The 18,749-nt window shown below is 40.0% G+C and overlaps 1 protein-coding gene across 4 annotated transcripts in view; it reads right to left on the reverse strand.

Moving 5' to 3' along the window:
- The window catches only part of zmp:0000000846 (tenascin), a 58,719-nt gene that overhangs the window by 20,122 nt on the left and 19,848 nt on the right, over nt 1-18,749 (reverse strand). For 2 of the 4 annotated variants that reach the window (XM_034238857.1, XM_034238856.1), the window contains exons 3-9: nt 14,340-14,442; nt 12,398-12,611; nt 5,307-5,855; nt 3,298-4,611; nt 2,715-2,978; nt 2,504-2,619; nt 1,197-1,350 (exon numbers count right to left, since the gene is read on the reverse strand). In XM_034238857.1, the coding sequence (XP_034094748.1) occupies nt 1,197-1,350; nt 2,504-2,619; nt 2,715-2,978; nt 3,298-4,611; nt 5,307-5,769 (2,311 nt within the window). In that variant the 5' untranslated portion in view covers nt 5,770-5,855; nt 12,398-12,611; nt 14,340-14,442. Of the gene's footprint in view, nt 1-1,196; nt 1,351-2,503; nt 2,620-2,714; nt 2,979-3,297; nt 4,612-5,306; nt 5,856-12,397; nt 12,673-14,339; nt 14,443-18,749 lie in introns of those variants that run through there. The other 2 variants (XM_034238855.1, XM_034238858.1) reach the window with 2 other exon arrangements.

The following is an 18,749-nucleotide window of genomic DNA, read 5'->3' on the forward strand; positions in this document are numbered from 1 at the left end:
TATTAAACTGGTGGACCGATATTTCAGTAAACAGTTAAAAAAGGTTTTAATGCTGTTCGTTATAAAAAAAGTTTACATTTGCTGATGAAAAGTAATAAAGACAACTGTAGGTCTATTTGTCAGCAAGCAAATACGCTTATTTCCCAAATGATGCAGTCATTTAGTTTATTAGTATCAAGCAGATAAGGGTCTGCAAAGTTGTTCTCAGCAAAGATTGAATACGTCTCTGTAGGAATGTGTTAACTGCCAATAGTACAATTCAAAAACAATCAAGACAAAATCTCTTACATTGGTGTGAGATCAATATTAAACGCAAACATTATCACTCCTGACATGGTATTTTGAGCCTTTAAAAATAAAAGATCTCTCATAAGCCTGAACTTGGCTCTCTTATAAGATGAAGCAATAAGTTGGATCAACCTGGGAAAAGGCTTTAATGAAATATAATGTGCTTCCTTTTCAGTCTGGCTTTATGTTTACTGCCTGACACATTTCCTGTGTTAACATGTGGGGGCGGTATCTTTTCTCAGTGTTAAACAGACAACTGGGGGTGAAAAGGGTCTGAAAGGATTAACGGGACTTCTATTATTCATTTATGAGGGCTGTGTCTAGTTTCAGCCAAGACAAATAAATGACATCAGAAATGAAACGGCGTGTTACCCAGAGTGCAAAAACACACCAACGTCTAAACTAAATGGCTTTTCCATGCACAATGAAAGTTGTTTGGCCTGGCGTGACATATCGATTGCATACTTAAAGTGTTTAAAAAACCTAATGTATGGAGTAACACAGCTATAAAACTTCACCAAGCAGAGGACAAGAGCTGAAAGCAAGATTTAGTGAAAATGAAAAATCATGCGAGGCTGACATTTAACTTGTCCGAGTTATTACTCTTAAGCTCAAATCTGTACGATGGACGAATGGAGAGCCAGAGGGGATTTCCTGTTATTACTCTTCTTTTCATTATGGAATTTCCCTCTTTGACATTAATGTATTTTTTTAGCTCTGTGCTCGAGGAAAGGGAAGGTTTTTTTAGTACCGAATTGCTAAAAGCTGCCATAGGGAACAGAGAAATTACATAATCATACAGTTTGAACTTTGATTTAGGTAGAAACTGCATGATTTTGAACATCTAATCTCACCTGTTCACTCTTAATAATGCAAAAATAAATTTAAGTTTACAGACACAAACTCACTGGTCATGACTTTTTCAATTGTCTGGGGTCCTCTTGTGTTGTTCTTGATGATGTTAACAGAGACTTCATACTCCTGTCCTGGTCCAAGTCCTGACTGGATAAACTGGTTTTGATCAGGTGGAAGGGTGCTCACGATTTTTCCATTTTCTTCTTTCTGCAAGGATACATAATGCACAAACGAATGTGAAACATCCTGTTCAGGACTAGCACATAGGTTACTGGGAGAAAAACAGGTTAACATGCACTAACTGCAGTAGGCTGAACTATTCTACAAGTCAAGTTTACATCCAGCAGGTCACTATCTAGAGTCATGGCATTTTTTGTTTGGAAAATGCTTACTAGCTTTTATGCTGGCATTTCAAATTCAAAAAGTTAGGAAAGCGGTTTGGATCTTTATTGTCTAAATCTAATCGAGGAAACAAATAAATGCATTATTGAAAATGTATAATTATTTCCTTTAAGTTGATATGTATTTAAAAAAAACATTGATGTGACAGTACATGCTGAGTAATGGTAGAGAAGACATTACTTTCTCTGTGTGCATGCAGTTGAGTTCAAGGTGTATTCTTCAGCAGTGACAATTATATATTTTTATATTTTGAACATTTAAATTGAAACACGGAGATTAGAGTTTTGTTAAATTAAAGTTTGGATTGAATTATTATTATTGTGTATTTGTTGTGAAAATGTGCAACTAATCAGCTTTTTCCAGAAGAAATCAACCTGGGGTAATATTTACTCAGTTAAATCTTAAGAGGCCACACTACCAGTTCTTGCGACTCATGTTTAAAGTTCCTTATTGTAATAATAAGTTAGAAGTCAGGTAGAGAGCATACAAAAAAACAAAGCTGCATGCAAACAAATTAGCACTGTTGGCACATCAATGCAAAACACATCAACACGCTACACAGGAATGTGAAAGTACAGAGACTGGTTGTGTGGTAATCTACATCCCAAAGCCTAATATCAAAATGAACATGGTCAGGAGAAGACATGCATATATAAAAATAGGTTAATACTCTGCAGCAGCTACAAAATGTGAAAAAGCTTCTGAATTATCAGCTGACACAGTAACTTATTCTCGAAGAATTACTGGCTGGAATTCTAAGCAGCAGATTTACCCACAATTCTATGACATCCGGACTTGCCCTCTCTGAGGTTTTTCCCATATGTCAAAGCAATTTTAGCACTGAAATAAATCCATGTTTTGCTGAGACTTCCAATAAGCTTGAGGAGCTTTATCACATTTTCCCCTGTCACTTAATAAAATCCTGTGCAAGCCTTTAAAGGAGATAGGACAGACTGACCGTATTGCGGAAATAGATCTCCCAGCCATCAAAGGAGATGTCCACCTGGTCCCACATCACCTCCACAGAGCTCTCTCTCACTGATTTGAAGATTAAACCCTCTGGCTGTGGAAGTGCTGCAGGGATGAACAAAATACATTATTTACTGATTATTGGTAGCTAGGATACATCTTCTTCTTTCTTTTCTTTTTTACAATAAACTAGCATATACCTGTTGCCACCCGCGCACTGACGGGGATGCTCTTCTTGTTGCTTAGAACAGCGTAGACACTGATCAGATACTCGATGCCAGGCTCAAGCTCTTTGACGGTGGCAGCAGTTTTGTCTCCTGGCACAATGAACTCTTGTTGAAGACCACCAGTTCTGGTGGGCACATACGTCACAAGGTACTCTGTTACCAGCATCTCGTTTTCCCAGTTCAGGTCCACCGTGTCAGGGGTGACCTCGCCTAAAGTAAGGTCCTTCGGAGAAGACACTGGAAAAAAAGAACGAAAGGAGGGGTGTGTTTTCTTTGACAGTTTCTCACGCCCTCAATCCACCAAGCGGAGCTAATTCAAACACCAGCTGTGGTGTCAAGAACTGCCATATTGCGAACAAATGCAGACATTGACTATGAAAACTATGTTCACTGAAATAGTTTATATCAAGAGTGGTGAGAGAAATTGGAGAAAGGGAGGAAGTGACATCACTCTGGATTTAAATGAATAGTACATATACTTAACACATGGAAACATTCAGGATTTGCGGATTGCCAAATATTTTATTTTTTGTGTGAACTTAACATGGCTTCTTACCTTCTGAGCAGTCTTCTCCGATGTATCCCTCATCGCATACGCACTGTCCGTTCTCACAGTGGCCTTTGTCCTGGCAGTTGTTGGGGCAGCTAAGGTCTGCACAGCTTTCCCCTTCATATCCAGCCTCACACGTGCACTTTCCATTGATACAGTGTCCCCTGTTGTTGCAGTCACCTGGGCAGGCGTGCACAGAGCAGTCGTCTCCCGAGTAGCCTTCCGGACAGATGCACTTGCCGTCGACGCAGGAACCCCGGGCCAGGCAGTCGTTGGGACAAGCTTTCTGACCACAGGCCTCCCCACTGAAGCCTTCATCACAAACACACTGCCCATCGATGCATCGGCCGCGGTTCTGGCAATTGTTAGGGCAGCTAAGCTCAGCACAGTCCTCACCGGTGAAGCCTGAATGACACACACAACGCCCCTTGATACACTCACCGCGGCCGTAGCAGTTTGAAGGGCAGGTCCTGATGCTGCAGTCCTCACCAGCAAAGCCCTCCTCGCACACACACTGGCCGTTCACACAGCGCCCCCTGTGCCGGCAGTCATTTGGACAGGAAAGCTCAGAGCAATCATCTCCCTGGAAACCAACATCGCAGTCACATTGCCCGTTTATGCACTGGCCTCTGTTGTTACAGTTGTTGAGGCATGCTAACTGGCTGCAGTCTGCGCCTTGATAGCCCGCATCGCAGATACACATCCCGTTGAAGCACGTACCTCTGTCGTTACAGTCGTTGAGGCATATAACTCGAGAGCAGTCCTCTCCATTGAAGCCGGCAGCGCACACGCATTTGCCATCTACACAGTAACCATTACTGAGGCAGTTGTTGGGACAGGTGTGCTCTCCACAGTCCTCCCCGGTGAACCCCTCATTGCAGTAGCAGGTACCATTCACGCAGCGTCCACGGTCATAGCAGGCTTTGGGGCAGATGAGTTCAGAGCAGTCAGGGCCAGTCCAGGGTTCATCACAAACGCAGTCTCCGTCTTCACAGCGGCCACGGCCTTGGCAGTTGTTGAGGCACTTGGTTTGAGAGCAGTCTTCGCCATAGTAACCATAGGAGCAGATGCATTCACCTCCCACACACTGGCCGTATGTACCGCAGTCCACAGGGCAGTCGTCGAGTGCGCAGTCCTTTCCGGTGAATCCCTTGAAGCACACACACTTTCCGCCAACGCAGAGGCCCCGGTCCTGGCAGTCATTAGGACACTCGGGATCAGAGCAGTTGGGTGGTTTCCAGCCCGGCTCACATATACAGCCACAGGTTTCAGTGCTGTAGTTCCCATGACCACTGCAGTAGGGTTTAGTTCCCAACTTACCTTTGATAAGAAAGTAGAAAGATTTTTTTTAACAAACGTTTTTTGGAATATCATCTCTTTTGTATTACAATTTTGAAATGTTTGAATACAATCAGCTTGTGAGCTTCTTTCAATAAAGCAATTGCTTATTCACTTTCCTGAGAATTAGCAAGTATCAAGAATATTGATACCGCTCTATGTATGTACTGCTTTTGATGAATTAAACATGTAAAAGGAAAAATAGAAAACAGTTTAAAAAGGCAGGTTATCGGCAGGATTACTTCTTCGACTCGTGCCATGTCCCTTATTTCCAGTGATTATGCTAAGCTAATCAGTGGCTGGCTCTAGCTGAGACTGGCATCCATCTCCTCTCTAACTAAGAAACGGAATAAGAATAATAAATCAATCCTTTAAGATTGCATTAGTCAGAAAGGGTCAAAAGCTTATTTTAGCAAATATTATGGAAGAAGACATTAATTCATAGTCAGCATGAATGTCATGTCATTTAATCAAAAGAAAAAAAAACATTCAACTGTAAAGAAGATGGAAGTATCACACTCCCCAATTGGAATTCCTCAACAGATGAATTGAACAGATGTGCCATTTGGTATTCTTAGTTTAGCACTTTACAATGACATTGGGAACAAAGGAATATTTTTACTGAACTGTCTAGAATCTACATACCAGACAAAGCATGAAAGACAAATGACACCTACCTGTGACCTGTGAACTGCCGCACTGATCTCTAAGTGTTGAAACTTCTCCCTCGAGCATTTCCAGTCGGCTTAGGAGCTCTTTCAGGCCGGGCATGTCGTCAGTACAGCCACAGGCCCGTCGTGGTATGTTGATACGGTGGGTGAAGACGATCTGGTTCTCCCCATTGACTGTGTGCTCAGTCCCGGGAAGGCCTGAAACGACTGCTGCATTTGTAGGATGGAGGTCCGTACTCTCTGGAGTGTCCACATCCTCCGAGCACAGGGCACTGGCAGGAACATTGATGTTATAGACGTGGTTGAAAACTACAGGACGGTCCGCACTGGGGAGCGTGATGTTATGTCCTTTTTTAGGGGATTCCAGAGTCTGTCGTCGATGCCGGAGGATTTTCTTCACGAGCCCGGCATTTGATAAGCTGAGCAAAGCAGTCAGGAGGAGGCAGCCCAGAATGCCTCGTGCACCCATGCTAGATGATGTGGGACGTTGATGTATTTAAAAAAATATCCGATTTAACTCTGACTAAAGGCCAATCCTCATTTAAGATGAAAGTTCTGGAAAACAGAAAGAAAGCATTTTATTACAGATGCATTTGTATTGGGATGTAGAGCTGCAACAATAGACCAATACTTCAAACTTCATTCAACCAATCAATTAGTTAACTAAAAGTTTTTTTTTATGAACCTAATATTCTGTCTGTTAACAGAATAGAACACCAGATTTTCCAATAATCTTTGGATAACTGAAACAGTTATAGGCCCCTATAAATGTCATATTTTTCCTAATATTTTAATATAACAAATACAATCAAAGTATTTGGTTGAAATGCTCTCTACTTACTGACTGATATGCAAATGCACATAGATGCAATGAGGTCACAAGCCAAAAACCCATGTTTCACCTAAAGCAGAACTTTAAATGTAAAACGTTTACAGAATAATAAGTAAATATGGTCAATGTGTAACTGTTTATTGATGTGTATATATGACCCAACCTGACTGAGAAGCCATTTCACAGACTAACTCCAGTTTAAAGCAGATTTAAAAAAAACGTGTATCATAAATCCTATTGCCAGGTTCTTGCCTATCATTGTTTTAAGCCCAGTGCTTTTGTAAATAGCAATCTTTTGGTGTTAAAAAATAAACTCATACATGAAAAGGGTCTGAGAATTGACCTGCACTGCAGTTTGCTAAACAATGGATTACTATGAAGTGTTTTTCCCACTGTTTTGGAGATTTAACTACATCTTTATAAATTCCACTTCAACGATGCAACAAACATAAACACATGTTTACTGGAACAAACAGCAGAGTCCAGTCAGAAGTACCAGAATCCCTTAACACTAATTAAACCAACTCCAGGCTAGCGTGGACCACACAAGTAAGTGTGATTATTATTTACAGTTTGTGCAACATAAATAACTGAGTCACTGCACTCAACATAATACTACAAGCTACTGTAGGTAAATGAGTCCAAACATAGAGATAAGTGAGTGATATCATCTTTGTTTGATTTTGCTACGGTAAACAAAGACACTGCTGCTTTGCAAATAGTCTTCACATTCGCAGAACTTTTAAAAAGGTCAACAGCCATTCCATGTGTTCACACTTTCTCACTTGTGTTTTCTGGATTACCCAATGGAAATAGAGTGTTTGCAACACCAAGGAATGTACAGTTGTTCTGGCCCATCAATTTCTTTCACAATGCACATGTTCGAAAGTCTCAGCTGTTTTCCATGATACAGCATATATAACAAAATAGGCAACATATATCCCATGCACAGATCTCCTTCTCACCCACGATGACTTCATCAGCTGGACACCAAGAACGCTATAATTTGTGGGAGGCTCAGCGTAGGAAAGCCTCTTCGGATTACTGAGTTTCCGAAAAACCTGAGTAAGAATACTGAAAATCAATAGAAAGCCCCACAGTGAGTGCAAATGACATAATGTATCTGTGCACAGGACTCTTCCTCACAGGATGTATGACCTCAGGTTCAAATGCACGTCTGTTGCTATGTCTGGGAAGCTGCAAACTATACCTCTATAAATCGGGTATCATCTCTGTAAGTGATGCAGGATTTTGTCCAGATTTTTGGACTGGTGGCTGACAGAAGTTTGCACATGCTCACAAATGATTTCCAGAAGGGAGTTGTTCAGGCAGTGATAGCTATGAAAAGACATGTGGAGCACCAGGATTTAGTTTCCCATGAAGACTTTTTGAAACTATATATTGAGACAAAGCTGAACCTTATCTTCCAGGGAACAAAAGCAGATGTTCCACAACGATTCAGCTTCAGTACATCTCAATGTAACCATGACTGCAGTCACCTTTTCCTTACTACTTGGTTATTTCAACAAAGAACATATTTTATACTCAAGACACACAATCAAAACAGGTCATGGCACCCGCACATGAAAAAGCAACTTCATCAAATGCAAAAACACACAAGGAAGTCAAAGAGACACAAAAAAGCCTACATGAAACGAGTTTCTAAACAGGAAGAGAAGTAAGGAAACAAGTATAACCATAATAAGTCAAAACATGAGGGAAGAATATATGAAGTTGTTACAAGGAGAGAAGAAAGCTGTCTTTTTCCAAGAACCAAACATGCTTCATAATTTAGCAATTAGTCAAAAGATGAAAGAAATTGGACCCAAAACGTGCACAAACATACCCGCTGTTTAGCCTCCCACCGCTTTCAAAATGTAAACCCATGCCTTGACCCTGTGTCTACCTTTCACCCGAAACCTCAGGCTCTAAATATCCTCTATATTATCAGAATTCAGTAGACTTCTGAGTGAGAAATTAGTCTCTTGTCTGTTTTTACAATTAACGACTGAAAGGTGTTGGATTAATGGGCAGGCTGAGTCTGCTCTGTTTTCATCTTTGGTCCAAAATATGAAAAGTTATAAACAGGATGCAATACATTCTTCGGTTAGGAATTTATATTTTGGAAAAAGCACTTTAGGCAGCAGGAAATATCAGAGCAGAATGTGAGAGAAGTTGAGCAAAGGTTGCGGGCTAATGACCTACGGTCTTTGAATACAGCAAGTCGACAATACCATTTTTCGGGCTCCGGATATTCAGTAGTAATCAGCAGCGAATATTCGAATATTCGGCCCGTGCGTAGTAATCAGCAGCGAACCGCTTCAACACGTGTATTTCGGTGTATTCACGGCATTCATTTTGTTATTCTACAGTATTGTTGTTTTATAGTTATTTGTTAATGTAACCCAATTTGTGTTCTTTGAAATTGAAAGGGATATATCGCATTGTGTTTGTTACTTTCGTTGAAGTTGTAATATGTCTTGTGTAATTTGGCTTGGCTTCCTATTTATGGACATGCTTTTATTTTGAAGGAGAGTTAGCGCTGTTGACAGGAAGTTGTTTTTGCTTTGGAAACAACGTGACGAAGATTAACGGAGAAAAGTAATATCTACATAAAGACGGAGAAAGTAAACAATAACGTTTATGGTTAAGTGTTAGCACCCCTCGAAGAGGCACAAGCTCTTATGTTGATATTGGAGATTTCAATAAATTCAATTTGAAAAAAAAAACGGGAAAACAAACGAAACGAATATCCGAATAACGAAATTGAAACCCCAATAGTACTCCAACGAACGAATATTCGGATACAGCCCTAGTCGACAGTAGCAATTTTATGCAGATCAGGAGTTCCATGACATCTGAATTATGTCATTTCCATTTTGGTTTGTTTTCATTTGGTAATATTTGACACGCAGCTCGATGCATTACCTGAGTCAAACGACACATATTTTTCCATTACCCTCAGTGCCTTTGAACCCCTAATTAACACTCTTTCCTTTCCTTCTCCTCTTGACATTTGACCTGACCTTTTGTTCTCCTCACCAGCATCTTTGCATGCCTTCACTGCCTAAAGACACATATATAAAACTCAGCTTGGGTTTCACAAGTTCTCGCACATCTGGTGAGTGGTAGTATAAAAGGCATGTTATAGCTGGTGTTGTAAATCTAAACACTTGGGCTGTCAATATGTTTTGCGTCTCCCTCTAGAAAACTTTACAAGACACAGAGACTGATCATTTGCGGTCTTAGAGGTAAAGTAAGAATCCTTTGTGATCCTCGGTACTCATTTTTCAGCTGAAGATGTTGTAAAGTATTACAAATATGATTTTTATACAAGAAGGACTCGATATTGTAGCCAGAGTGCTTACAGTAAAAAGCCAAGAATACATCGACCATGGGTTGACTAAGGACATGTGAATTCTGGACATGGGAAGAAAATGTGAGTAAAAAAATTTAAATCAATTTAAACTGTTCACTAAGCTATAATCCAGAATTGGTGTAGCTTAAGTATCCTTCCCCCATGCTGGCAGCGGGATGGGAACTTTCCCGCGTGGAAAAGAGAAACCGGGAATCTTGGCCCTGGTCTTAAGACATCTGTTTCTCTCAGTTAAAGAAAATAAAATGAGTTACTTGTCCTGTTTCCACACAAACTGAAAGTGCCCCTGCATGCATCATTTGTCGTCTTTGATCATCTCTATCTGTGCAATTATTCAGTTAAGGACTGATTTTGGTCTTTATTTCACATGAATAAGAGCAACACAAGTGCAGCATGTCTGGACACACTCATGGAAATCATTTGCGGCTGATAAAGGAGTGTCATCATCGTGAATCTGCTTGTTTGTCCATCTGTGATAATTTACCGGTTCTTTTTTTTTGTTGGTAAGGTCTGATTCTCATAGCATCTGGAACAGCTGGACATCTTCTTAAGAAAAGTTAATTGGACTAGTTGGTGTAGCCAATAGAACAATAACAGAAGTTGCAACACCTCATTAGCAGATTGCACATTCCCCCACTGCTGCACAGATATCCTGAAGCGGTTCTTTAACAATAATAAACCTGAGCTTTATGTGTTCCCATGTGAGCCTGAAAAGGGCGCAGACTTCAGTTTATATCTGCAATTATGGAGTCTCTTCTCAATCAACAAGAAAAAGCTTAAACATTTGTAATAGGAGACACATTTGTATTCCTTTCATATGAGCAGTTCATACTTCCATACATGATGTATTGTGTGGAAGTTTGGGGGAACACATATAAAACAAATACACATCCTATCTTCATCCTGCAAAAAAGAGCCATACGAGTTATACATAAAACTATGTACAGAGAACCAACAAATCAATTGTTCATCAAACTAAAAACACTAAAACTACAAGACCTGGTAAAACTATTCAAATGATGTTCAAAGCCGCAAATCAACAATTACCTACCTTACAAATATCCAGGGACTTTTCACACAGAGAGAAAGCATGCACATGTTGAGAGGAAACTGCATTTTCAAAAAACCACCCGTACGAACAAATGCCAAACTGCATTGCATCTCATCAAAAGGTGTTAGTCTGTGGAATAACTGTAACGATGCACTGAAATATTGTACAAGTCTATTTAGACTGAAAGTATTATTTAGGAGCCAAATCATTAATGGTTATGAACAGGACCTGTACAATCCCATTTGTTATTTTTTGTAATTGTGAAAGTAATTTCTTTCTGATTGTTTTATAAAAAACAAACAAACAAATTAACAAGACAAACATGTCGTTGATGACGATGACCTAATATTTTATTTAAAAGGAAAATGTATGCTAAGGGGGTAAGACCAGAACAGTTTTTTTAAGCTTCTTCTTGCCCCTGTTGAACATGACAGACTATTTGAGATATTTTTTCTTTTTTTTTATAAATTATGTTAAAATTATTATTATGAGTGAGAAAAAAGCAAAAAATCAGAATATATATATATATATATATATATATATAAGCTTTCTTAGTCATTTAGGCAACACAATATATTTGGTTAGGTTGCACATTGCAGCATATCTTGGTGTGTTACAGCCACCCATTGAATGTGACACTATTGGTTGGATTATCCCAATAAAGGAGGTCCCTCTCATAGGAAAACAGACCCATAGCACTTCTGAAGGTCTAAAACTCCAAAAAGAACTGTTCATCTGCTGAAGAAATTATTAATTAAATATTCAATACAGAACAAATAGTTTTCAGCCCTAGTCTATAGCTGTAATGCTAAACAAAAATAATAATACATAATTTGACATTTTGCAGCTCTAGTGTTGTTGTTTGTGAATGACCAAGAGAAAAAAAGCCAATATGAATCAGCCAGAAATTAAACTAATTACAAAACAGCCATCTGTGCACAGCCTCCCGCCCTAACCAACACACCTTTAGAGTGCAGCAGCTACTAAACCAGCTGTCCCTGACAGAGGTTTGTTTCACACAGACACCTTCCTCACTGCAGCACAGACACATAGCAGTAAAGCTGGAGTGAAAAGTTACCAATGGGACGATCATTTATAGATGTGCTGTGGGATAAAATAAAAAGCTCAGAGGAACTAAATGATTATAATCTTCCTCGGCTGAAATGCTCACGAGTGAAAACCACCATAAACCAGACTTGAATTTCAATTAAGCAGCGCTAATGGACTGAATGGATGAAGTACTTTTTTTCTCCCTGCCCACGTTGGCAAATCCTGCCACCCGTTTTTCCCTTTCATTTAATGGAATATGGAATAATGACACACAATGAAAACTAAATTGCATTGCAGAAAGTAATGTGATGAATCATCAGGCTGCAAAAGCTACCCAGACAAAGGGATACTTGCACACAAACACACGCAGATGGACGTTTTTGTATTTTTAGTTTTTGGAATATTGATCAATGACCTCACAAAAACTTGACAGGATCATTTTTGGCATGAAGCGTGCTGGCTGCTGGCCCTTTCCTACTAAGACGATCAAAGCTTCCACATGTACTCCCTCAGCAGTCAGTTATAATTTCTGATCCTGCACTGGCTGCTTTGCGAGTCTGACTGGGGAAGAAGTTGCAGTACACACCAAGAATGTACCGCTAAGCTATAATCAAAGCCCTCTGGTGTAACCTGTGCTTGACCAAAATGTAATGCCAACAAAAAGGTATGCTACTACTATTTTTATAAAATATTACTTTTGAAAGGGAATTTATCTCAGAGAAGCAAAGAAAAGTCAGGAAAACTGCCTTTTTTGTCACATGAAATTGCAAATGAAAGTATCTTCTTACCTGTGTTTCTGCAATCTTCTTGACCCACGCCCGTGCAGGTAAGATGAGGCACACCTCACGGTCTTCACAAATGCATTGAAGCCAAGATATATGATGCTTTGCTCTGTTGTGTCACTGCTCCGTCTCGCAGCTTGTTCAGCAAGGTGGCAGCTCTGTCAGTCAATCCTCCCTCAGCTTCCTTATCTTCCTCACAGCTCACACTGGAGCTCTTTTACTGACAGAGGGTGAGGGAGAATCACAGAGAGGGAGAGAGAGAGAGTGGGAGTAAATGTCTTTTAAAGTGTGAGGAGTAGTTTAGGTCAGACCCCCGTTGCTTAAACACCAACCCTTAAATAGTCGTCATTTTCCCTCCCTCCAAAGCCTTTCCTCCCTCCCTCTCCTGAACTAATGGATGCAGAGCCGGGCTGCTGCCTTTAAATGAGATGCCAGTGTTACTGGGAGCCATGACAGAGCAAGCAGTCTCTTGTGGTTGTGAAGGAAAATGAGTAAGGAGAACCGGGAATGAGAGGAATGTGAAGTCAGAAGACAGACAGTGGACAGACGGTTTTCTTTCACCATATTAACTCTGCAATAATGATTTATGATTTTGTCTTGCACAAATATATAATAATCTTTGTTCAAATATACTGAAATATAATACATTCAAGGAAAGCCCTCTCCTCAATCATCCCTACTACTTATTTCCATACTTCATTAGCGTGAATCCTTCCCCAGCTCTGTCACAGTGATTCATATATACAGCAGCTGAAACCACATTTTTATTATGCATGCAAGCACTCCTAATTGAATAAATCTGTGGCACGCTCCCTGATTGAATAGTTCCAGTAATTATCTAGTGACGCTTTATTAAAAGTGACTTCAAAGTGTTGAAGTGGATGTTAAACAGTGAAGCCCATCTCTTACTCCTTCAGTAAATGTTTCATTGCTCAGACACAGATATTTCTTGCACAGACAGTTCATGTCTCATACATTTACCAGCAGGGATGACCAGGAAACAGACACATTATGAACCAGACATCTTGGATTCAAAGGAAGGCAAGCTGTAAGGGAGTATGTGATTCAGTTGTGGCCAATCCTGAGTTTAAACCTGCAGGACTACTTGAAGCTCAGCAGGGGAAACAGGCAACATGTCACCATACGGACGCAGTGGCCACACACTTTAATCTTAATATGATTAGATCAGGATGAGGTTTAAATCTTTAAAGTGATTCTGTGAGACTGGTTTACATGTTCAAGACATGCTGGTGGGTAGTTTGTTGTGAAAACTAGAGTAAAACCCCAGTAGATTGAGTAGAATAATTCAGATAAGGCAACAAATATTTATTGTTATTATCAATGAATGTGCTGATGCTTTTTCTTTGTTTAATCCTCAGATTTGAAAAGATGTTTGGTAAAACAAAACGACTTAAACGGTTCATCAACTAAAAAGTTATTCAACCTAATGTCACCTTGTGACTTTACTCCTTATCACATCTAATAACCTCACGTATAATTGTTTGTCATAGTACTTAAAGTTAAGATCATTACGATTTTTCCTAAACCAAAACAAACAAATCCGCAGATCCCGAACATGTTCAGTGTACCTTTCAAAACACAAAGTCAAGCAGTAAATAGCTCTTTATGAACAACATGTGGAATGCGCATCTAAGATTTGACTTGCACGTTGGTATTATTAAAGCAAAATAAACAAAGTCCAATTGGAAATGTTGGTTTCGCCTTGTTTTTTTATGAGCTCACAAGAAGGAGGAGCCTCAAACTTAAACAATACATCCTGACTAATCTAACGGCACAACAGAGCTAAGCAGATTTGTCACATTTCATTGGAGGATGCTCGGGTCAGGTAAACAAAGCCACAAGACACAAGGACAACAAGTGTCTGTTTTTCAAGATGTTGGGAAGCAAAACAGGAAATGTATGCATGTTAGAAACAGAGTCCAAGTACCTCAGAGGCAGAAGGTGCACTCATAAAATCTGTCACCATTCATCCAATTCAAATGTTCTACTCGGCTCCAGAAGACCCCAGGGATGTGGTCCGAAGGGGAGCCCTGAAGAATGAGAATATGGTGTATGGACCAGAGTAAATAGGTCACGCGGTGGCCACTTTTAATTTAAGACTTCACATGTGTTCCACGCATACTACGCAACCCATGTGGTTCAGGCAAAAACACAGAGACCATTTGGCAGGTTTTGCTATAGCAGCTACAGTATAAACAAAATGGCAGTTATGATTACAACAAGGCAATCTGAAGAATGTGACATTTAAGCTACCACGTCTGCTACTAACAACAATTAGAATTACAGCCAAGCAAGGCCGCTCACTACGATTCTGTTCACATGCTGATGTTTAGCACCTTTAATATAGAAATAGATGGTCTGTCCTTCATATTTCTTTTTCACAGACAAACGTATTCACAGCCAAACATAACGGTATCTTAGGATAATAAGAGAAACACAAAAAAATACTTATTTCCCACTTCACAGTTAACGGAAAGAAAAGAAAAGAAAAACACAACAACACCAAAACATATATTTACTGTATAGAAGTGTGGGGCAACACGTATATGAGCAACATAAAGCCATTGTCAATATTACAGAAAAGGGCAGTAAGAATAATACATAAAGCTGATTCAAGAGAACACACCAACAGACTGTTTTTTAAGTCAGGACTCTTGAAACTCAAAGAGATAGTTGAGCTGCAGACATTATCAGTAATGCTCAGGGCAACAAGCAGAATGTTACCAGTATATTTACAACAGTTGTTTGTTTTTGGATCAGACAAGGAAGACCACAGAAGGACATTTCATCTTAAGCATCCTTATGCAAGGACTACTCTAAAGCAAATGTGTATTTCGGTGGTTGGTGTGAAATTGTGGAATTCTCAACAGAAGGATCTAAAGAATTGTATTTGTATTTTTCAGTTAAAGAAATTGTATAAATTAAGAAAGATGGGACTATATGAAGCGGAATGTGAATAAGTGTATGTACTCTGGTCCTGCATTGGAAAATATGTCTGTTGTCTTTGATGCGATGTCTGTTCTTTATTTGTAGGTCTTATTATTATTATGCGCCGCTTTCCACCTTCTAGTAGGACTCAGATGAGGGTGTTGCACGTTTTATATGAATGTTTGTACCAAATGTCCAGCCAATCCATCCAATAGTTGTCAATACATTTGACTCAGAACAACAAATGTCTACTTCATGGTGGTTGTAAAGGAAATGTCAAAGGACTCTCCCACTGAGCCAATCTAAACCATTTTAGATAAACTGTTTTTAATACATCGAATTAAGTTTTCTCCTTTTATGCAGTGAAAATAATTGTAGTCTCGAAAGACTAAACATTCATTGGTAGTTTAAAGAGTGGCAGTCTTTCTTAGAAAGGATAGCCAAGTCATCCAATCCATCCAGTTGTTCTGACTGCTACTTTGTCGACTTCTCTATAATCTTAACAGACTGAACTGGCATAAAGAAAAACAAAGTGTCTCCAGTCTGACCTTTGAACAGGGTTTTAATCATAGAGCTCAATATGTTATGGGTAGTTCAGGCTCCACTGTTCACCTCAAATAAACAATGAGGTCAGGAAAATATAGTTTTAATCACGGATAATAATTGCCTAACCTGGACCTTTATATTGTTTTGGGTTTGCACAAAATACTATGTTTTAATGTTACGAATGGAACATGTAAAAAAAAAAATTGCAACATGACTGTCCTTTTTTCATGTAGACATGGATTACTGTGGAATATTTACATGGTAACTTACTTGATGTTTAATTATGCTGCTCTACAATTATAGGGTGTGTTTTGCAAGATGCTCTAAGATAGGATAGGTAACTGTAGGCTACTGTCTGATCTTTTCTAGTTGAAGAGTACAATACTACAAGAAAGAAGGAATAAGGAACAGTATTATATGGAAGTTAAAATAGTGTTATCCCACACAAAGGAGGCCATTAAGAACTTTCGTTCGCCTTGCATGGTTTCTAATAGAGACCACGTATAAAGATCAACATCTTATTGTGTTATATCTGTTTGTTCAGACTTTTATATTTTGGCATCCAGCAGAGGTCATCTGATGTATTATCAACAAGCGCTTACAGTAGTAATCATAAACACAGCAACGCATTCTTTGAAGACCTCATTCGTTTTTAACAACCCACTTTAACTCATGGTACCCAATGGCATTTACACGTCACTTGTAAAAACTATATCTGCCAACCGTTTGTGTCATGATAACAGCTGGTCGTCAAAAACTGCCTGTCATGTAAGGTTACAATTGATAGAAAGCTTTTGTTTACAAGTTATTTAACTGAATACATTACTGTAAATTGACAAAATAACTGTGGTACATACCGAGAAACGAAAGAAAGATGGAGCGCAATGCATCCTCATATGTGGTGCTACATCGTCATCAGTCTGACTCTGAGTCAGCTAAAGGCCATGTGCAAACACTAAGCAGACCAGAGATGTCACAGCTCACACAAACATGAACTAATATGGCTCTGAAGGCATCACAAATCCCTCTCTGCTCCCTCCGGAGGATGCCAGCACATCTGCTGAGAGCTGCTGATTGTGCAGCTTTAACCAAAAGCACGGACGGCAAACTCTGCACGGAGATCCCTTTGTTGTCTCCGTGTGGTAGCTCTAATGAGCTTGTGCGCTTTACAGATTAGAGGATCTGCACTCCCAGGCATTAGTTTAAGGATTATAGTGACATTGGTGAATGATCTCTACTGAATGTGGCCCTTTGTTAACAGCTATGTTTGGCAGGGTTGAGTTCGAGAGCCTTATCAACCACAGGGCCAGATATTACTAATAAGATAAGTGATCAGTCATTCATCACAACAGTTAATATAGTGATGAGAAGGAATACAGAGCTGCTTTCAGGCACATACAACTTATATTATCAATGTATTAGATAAGCCTAGCATCTAGCTGCATTATAAATGTGGCACAATCATATGGGTATAGAAACATGTACACACTTCTCTAAAGCTACCTCTAGTGGTGATTCAATAAATGTTTACTTTTTGTGAATTTAAAATAAGATTTAAACTAGCACTTAAAGGTGGGGTAGGTAAGTTTCAGAAACCGGCTCGAGATACACTTTTTGTTATATTCCATGGAATGCTCTTAACATCCCGATAGCAATGAATATCTTAAATGCTTTGACAAAAAATCCATTAAAAAAAAATGTCATCTGTGGAACCCGTAATACTGTAAAAAGTACAACCAATCGGATTGCCGCCCTGTCTGTCAGCCTTCCATCTCGCATTGCAGCAGTATTTCAATGACTCGCCAGCAACAGGCGGCCACTTTCACCAGTCTGCTGACGTCATGTGCGCGTTCATGTGTGTTGGAGGAGGTGCTCTGTAAGGAAGTCTGAAGGAATGGGCGGATTCTTTTCGGCTGTGTACTTTCAAATTTTAGTGCACTCGAGCCGGTTTCTGAAACTTACTACCCCACCTTTAAGCACAACTCTGCACCTTAGCAGAGTAGTGCTTGAGCTAAATGTTAATGTCATCACGCTAACTCTTTTGCAATGACAATGCTAGGTGACTATCCTGGATTTAGGGACAGCATGTTTATATCTTCTGAAAATGACCAGGCATCAACCCATGACCTAAACATCAGTGGTTGTTGCCAAGCACCACTCAAGGTTCAAATTATGTCAACTTGCCCTGGATTGCTGCTGACCTTTCAAATGGGCAACCACTCACATGTCAGCTGTGCTAAGCTGCGCAAACTAGCAGGATAGGTTGCCATACAAACTAAAATTTGCATTGAGAAAATTGCGTATTAGATGAATGCATCTTAAAGGTAGGGTAGGTAAGAATGGAGAAACCAGCTCGAGTGCGCTAGAATTTGAAACTACGCAGCCGAAAAAAAATCTGCCCCTTCCTTCAGACTTCCTTACGGCCCGTCCACACAGTGGCGTGCGTTGAAGCTTGCCGGCGGACGTGTCTGAAACTCGACCAACAACCAATCACATGAATCTCCCGCCCCTGATACACAAGCAGCGGTTTGATTGGCTAGAGCTTGTACTGGCATATGATTAGATTGGCTGATGCTTCTGCCGAGGCTTCAAAAGTTGCACATTGCTCAACTTTTGCAGCGAGCCATGCCAGCAACGCTCCGCGTCGCTTCCCACAATGCAGTTCGGCGAAAAGTGACGTCACCCCATTCAAAGTGAATGGTGAAGCGTCAACGCACGCCGCTGTGTGGACGGGCCGTTACAGAGCCCCTCCTCCAACACACACGAACGTACACATGACCGATGAGAGCACGAGATAAGTTTGTGCACGAGATGGAAGGCTGACAGGCAGGTAGGCCATCCAGTTACTTTAGCTGGGCCGGCT

The sequence above is a fragment of the Gymnodraco acuticeps genome, unplaced genomic scaffold (assembly GCF_902827175.1).
Source record: "Gymnodraco acuticeps unplaced genomic scaffold, fGymAcu1.1, whole genome shotgun sequence".
NCBI classification, from domain to species: Eukaryota; Metazoa; Chordata; class Actinopteri; order Perciformes; family Bathydraconidae; genus Gymnodraco; species Gymnodraco acuticeps.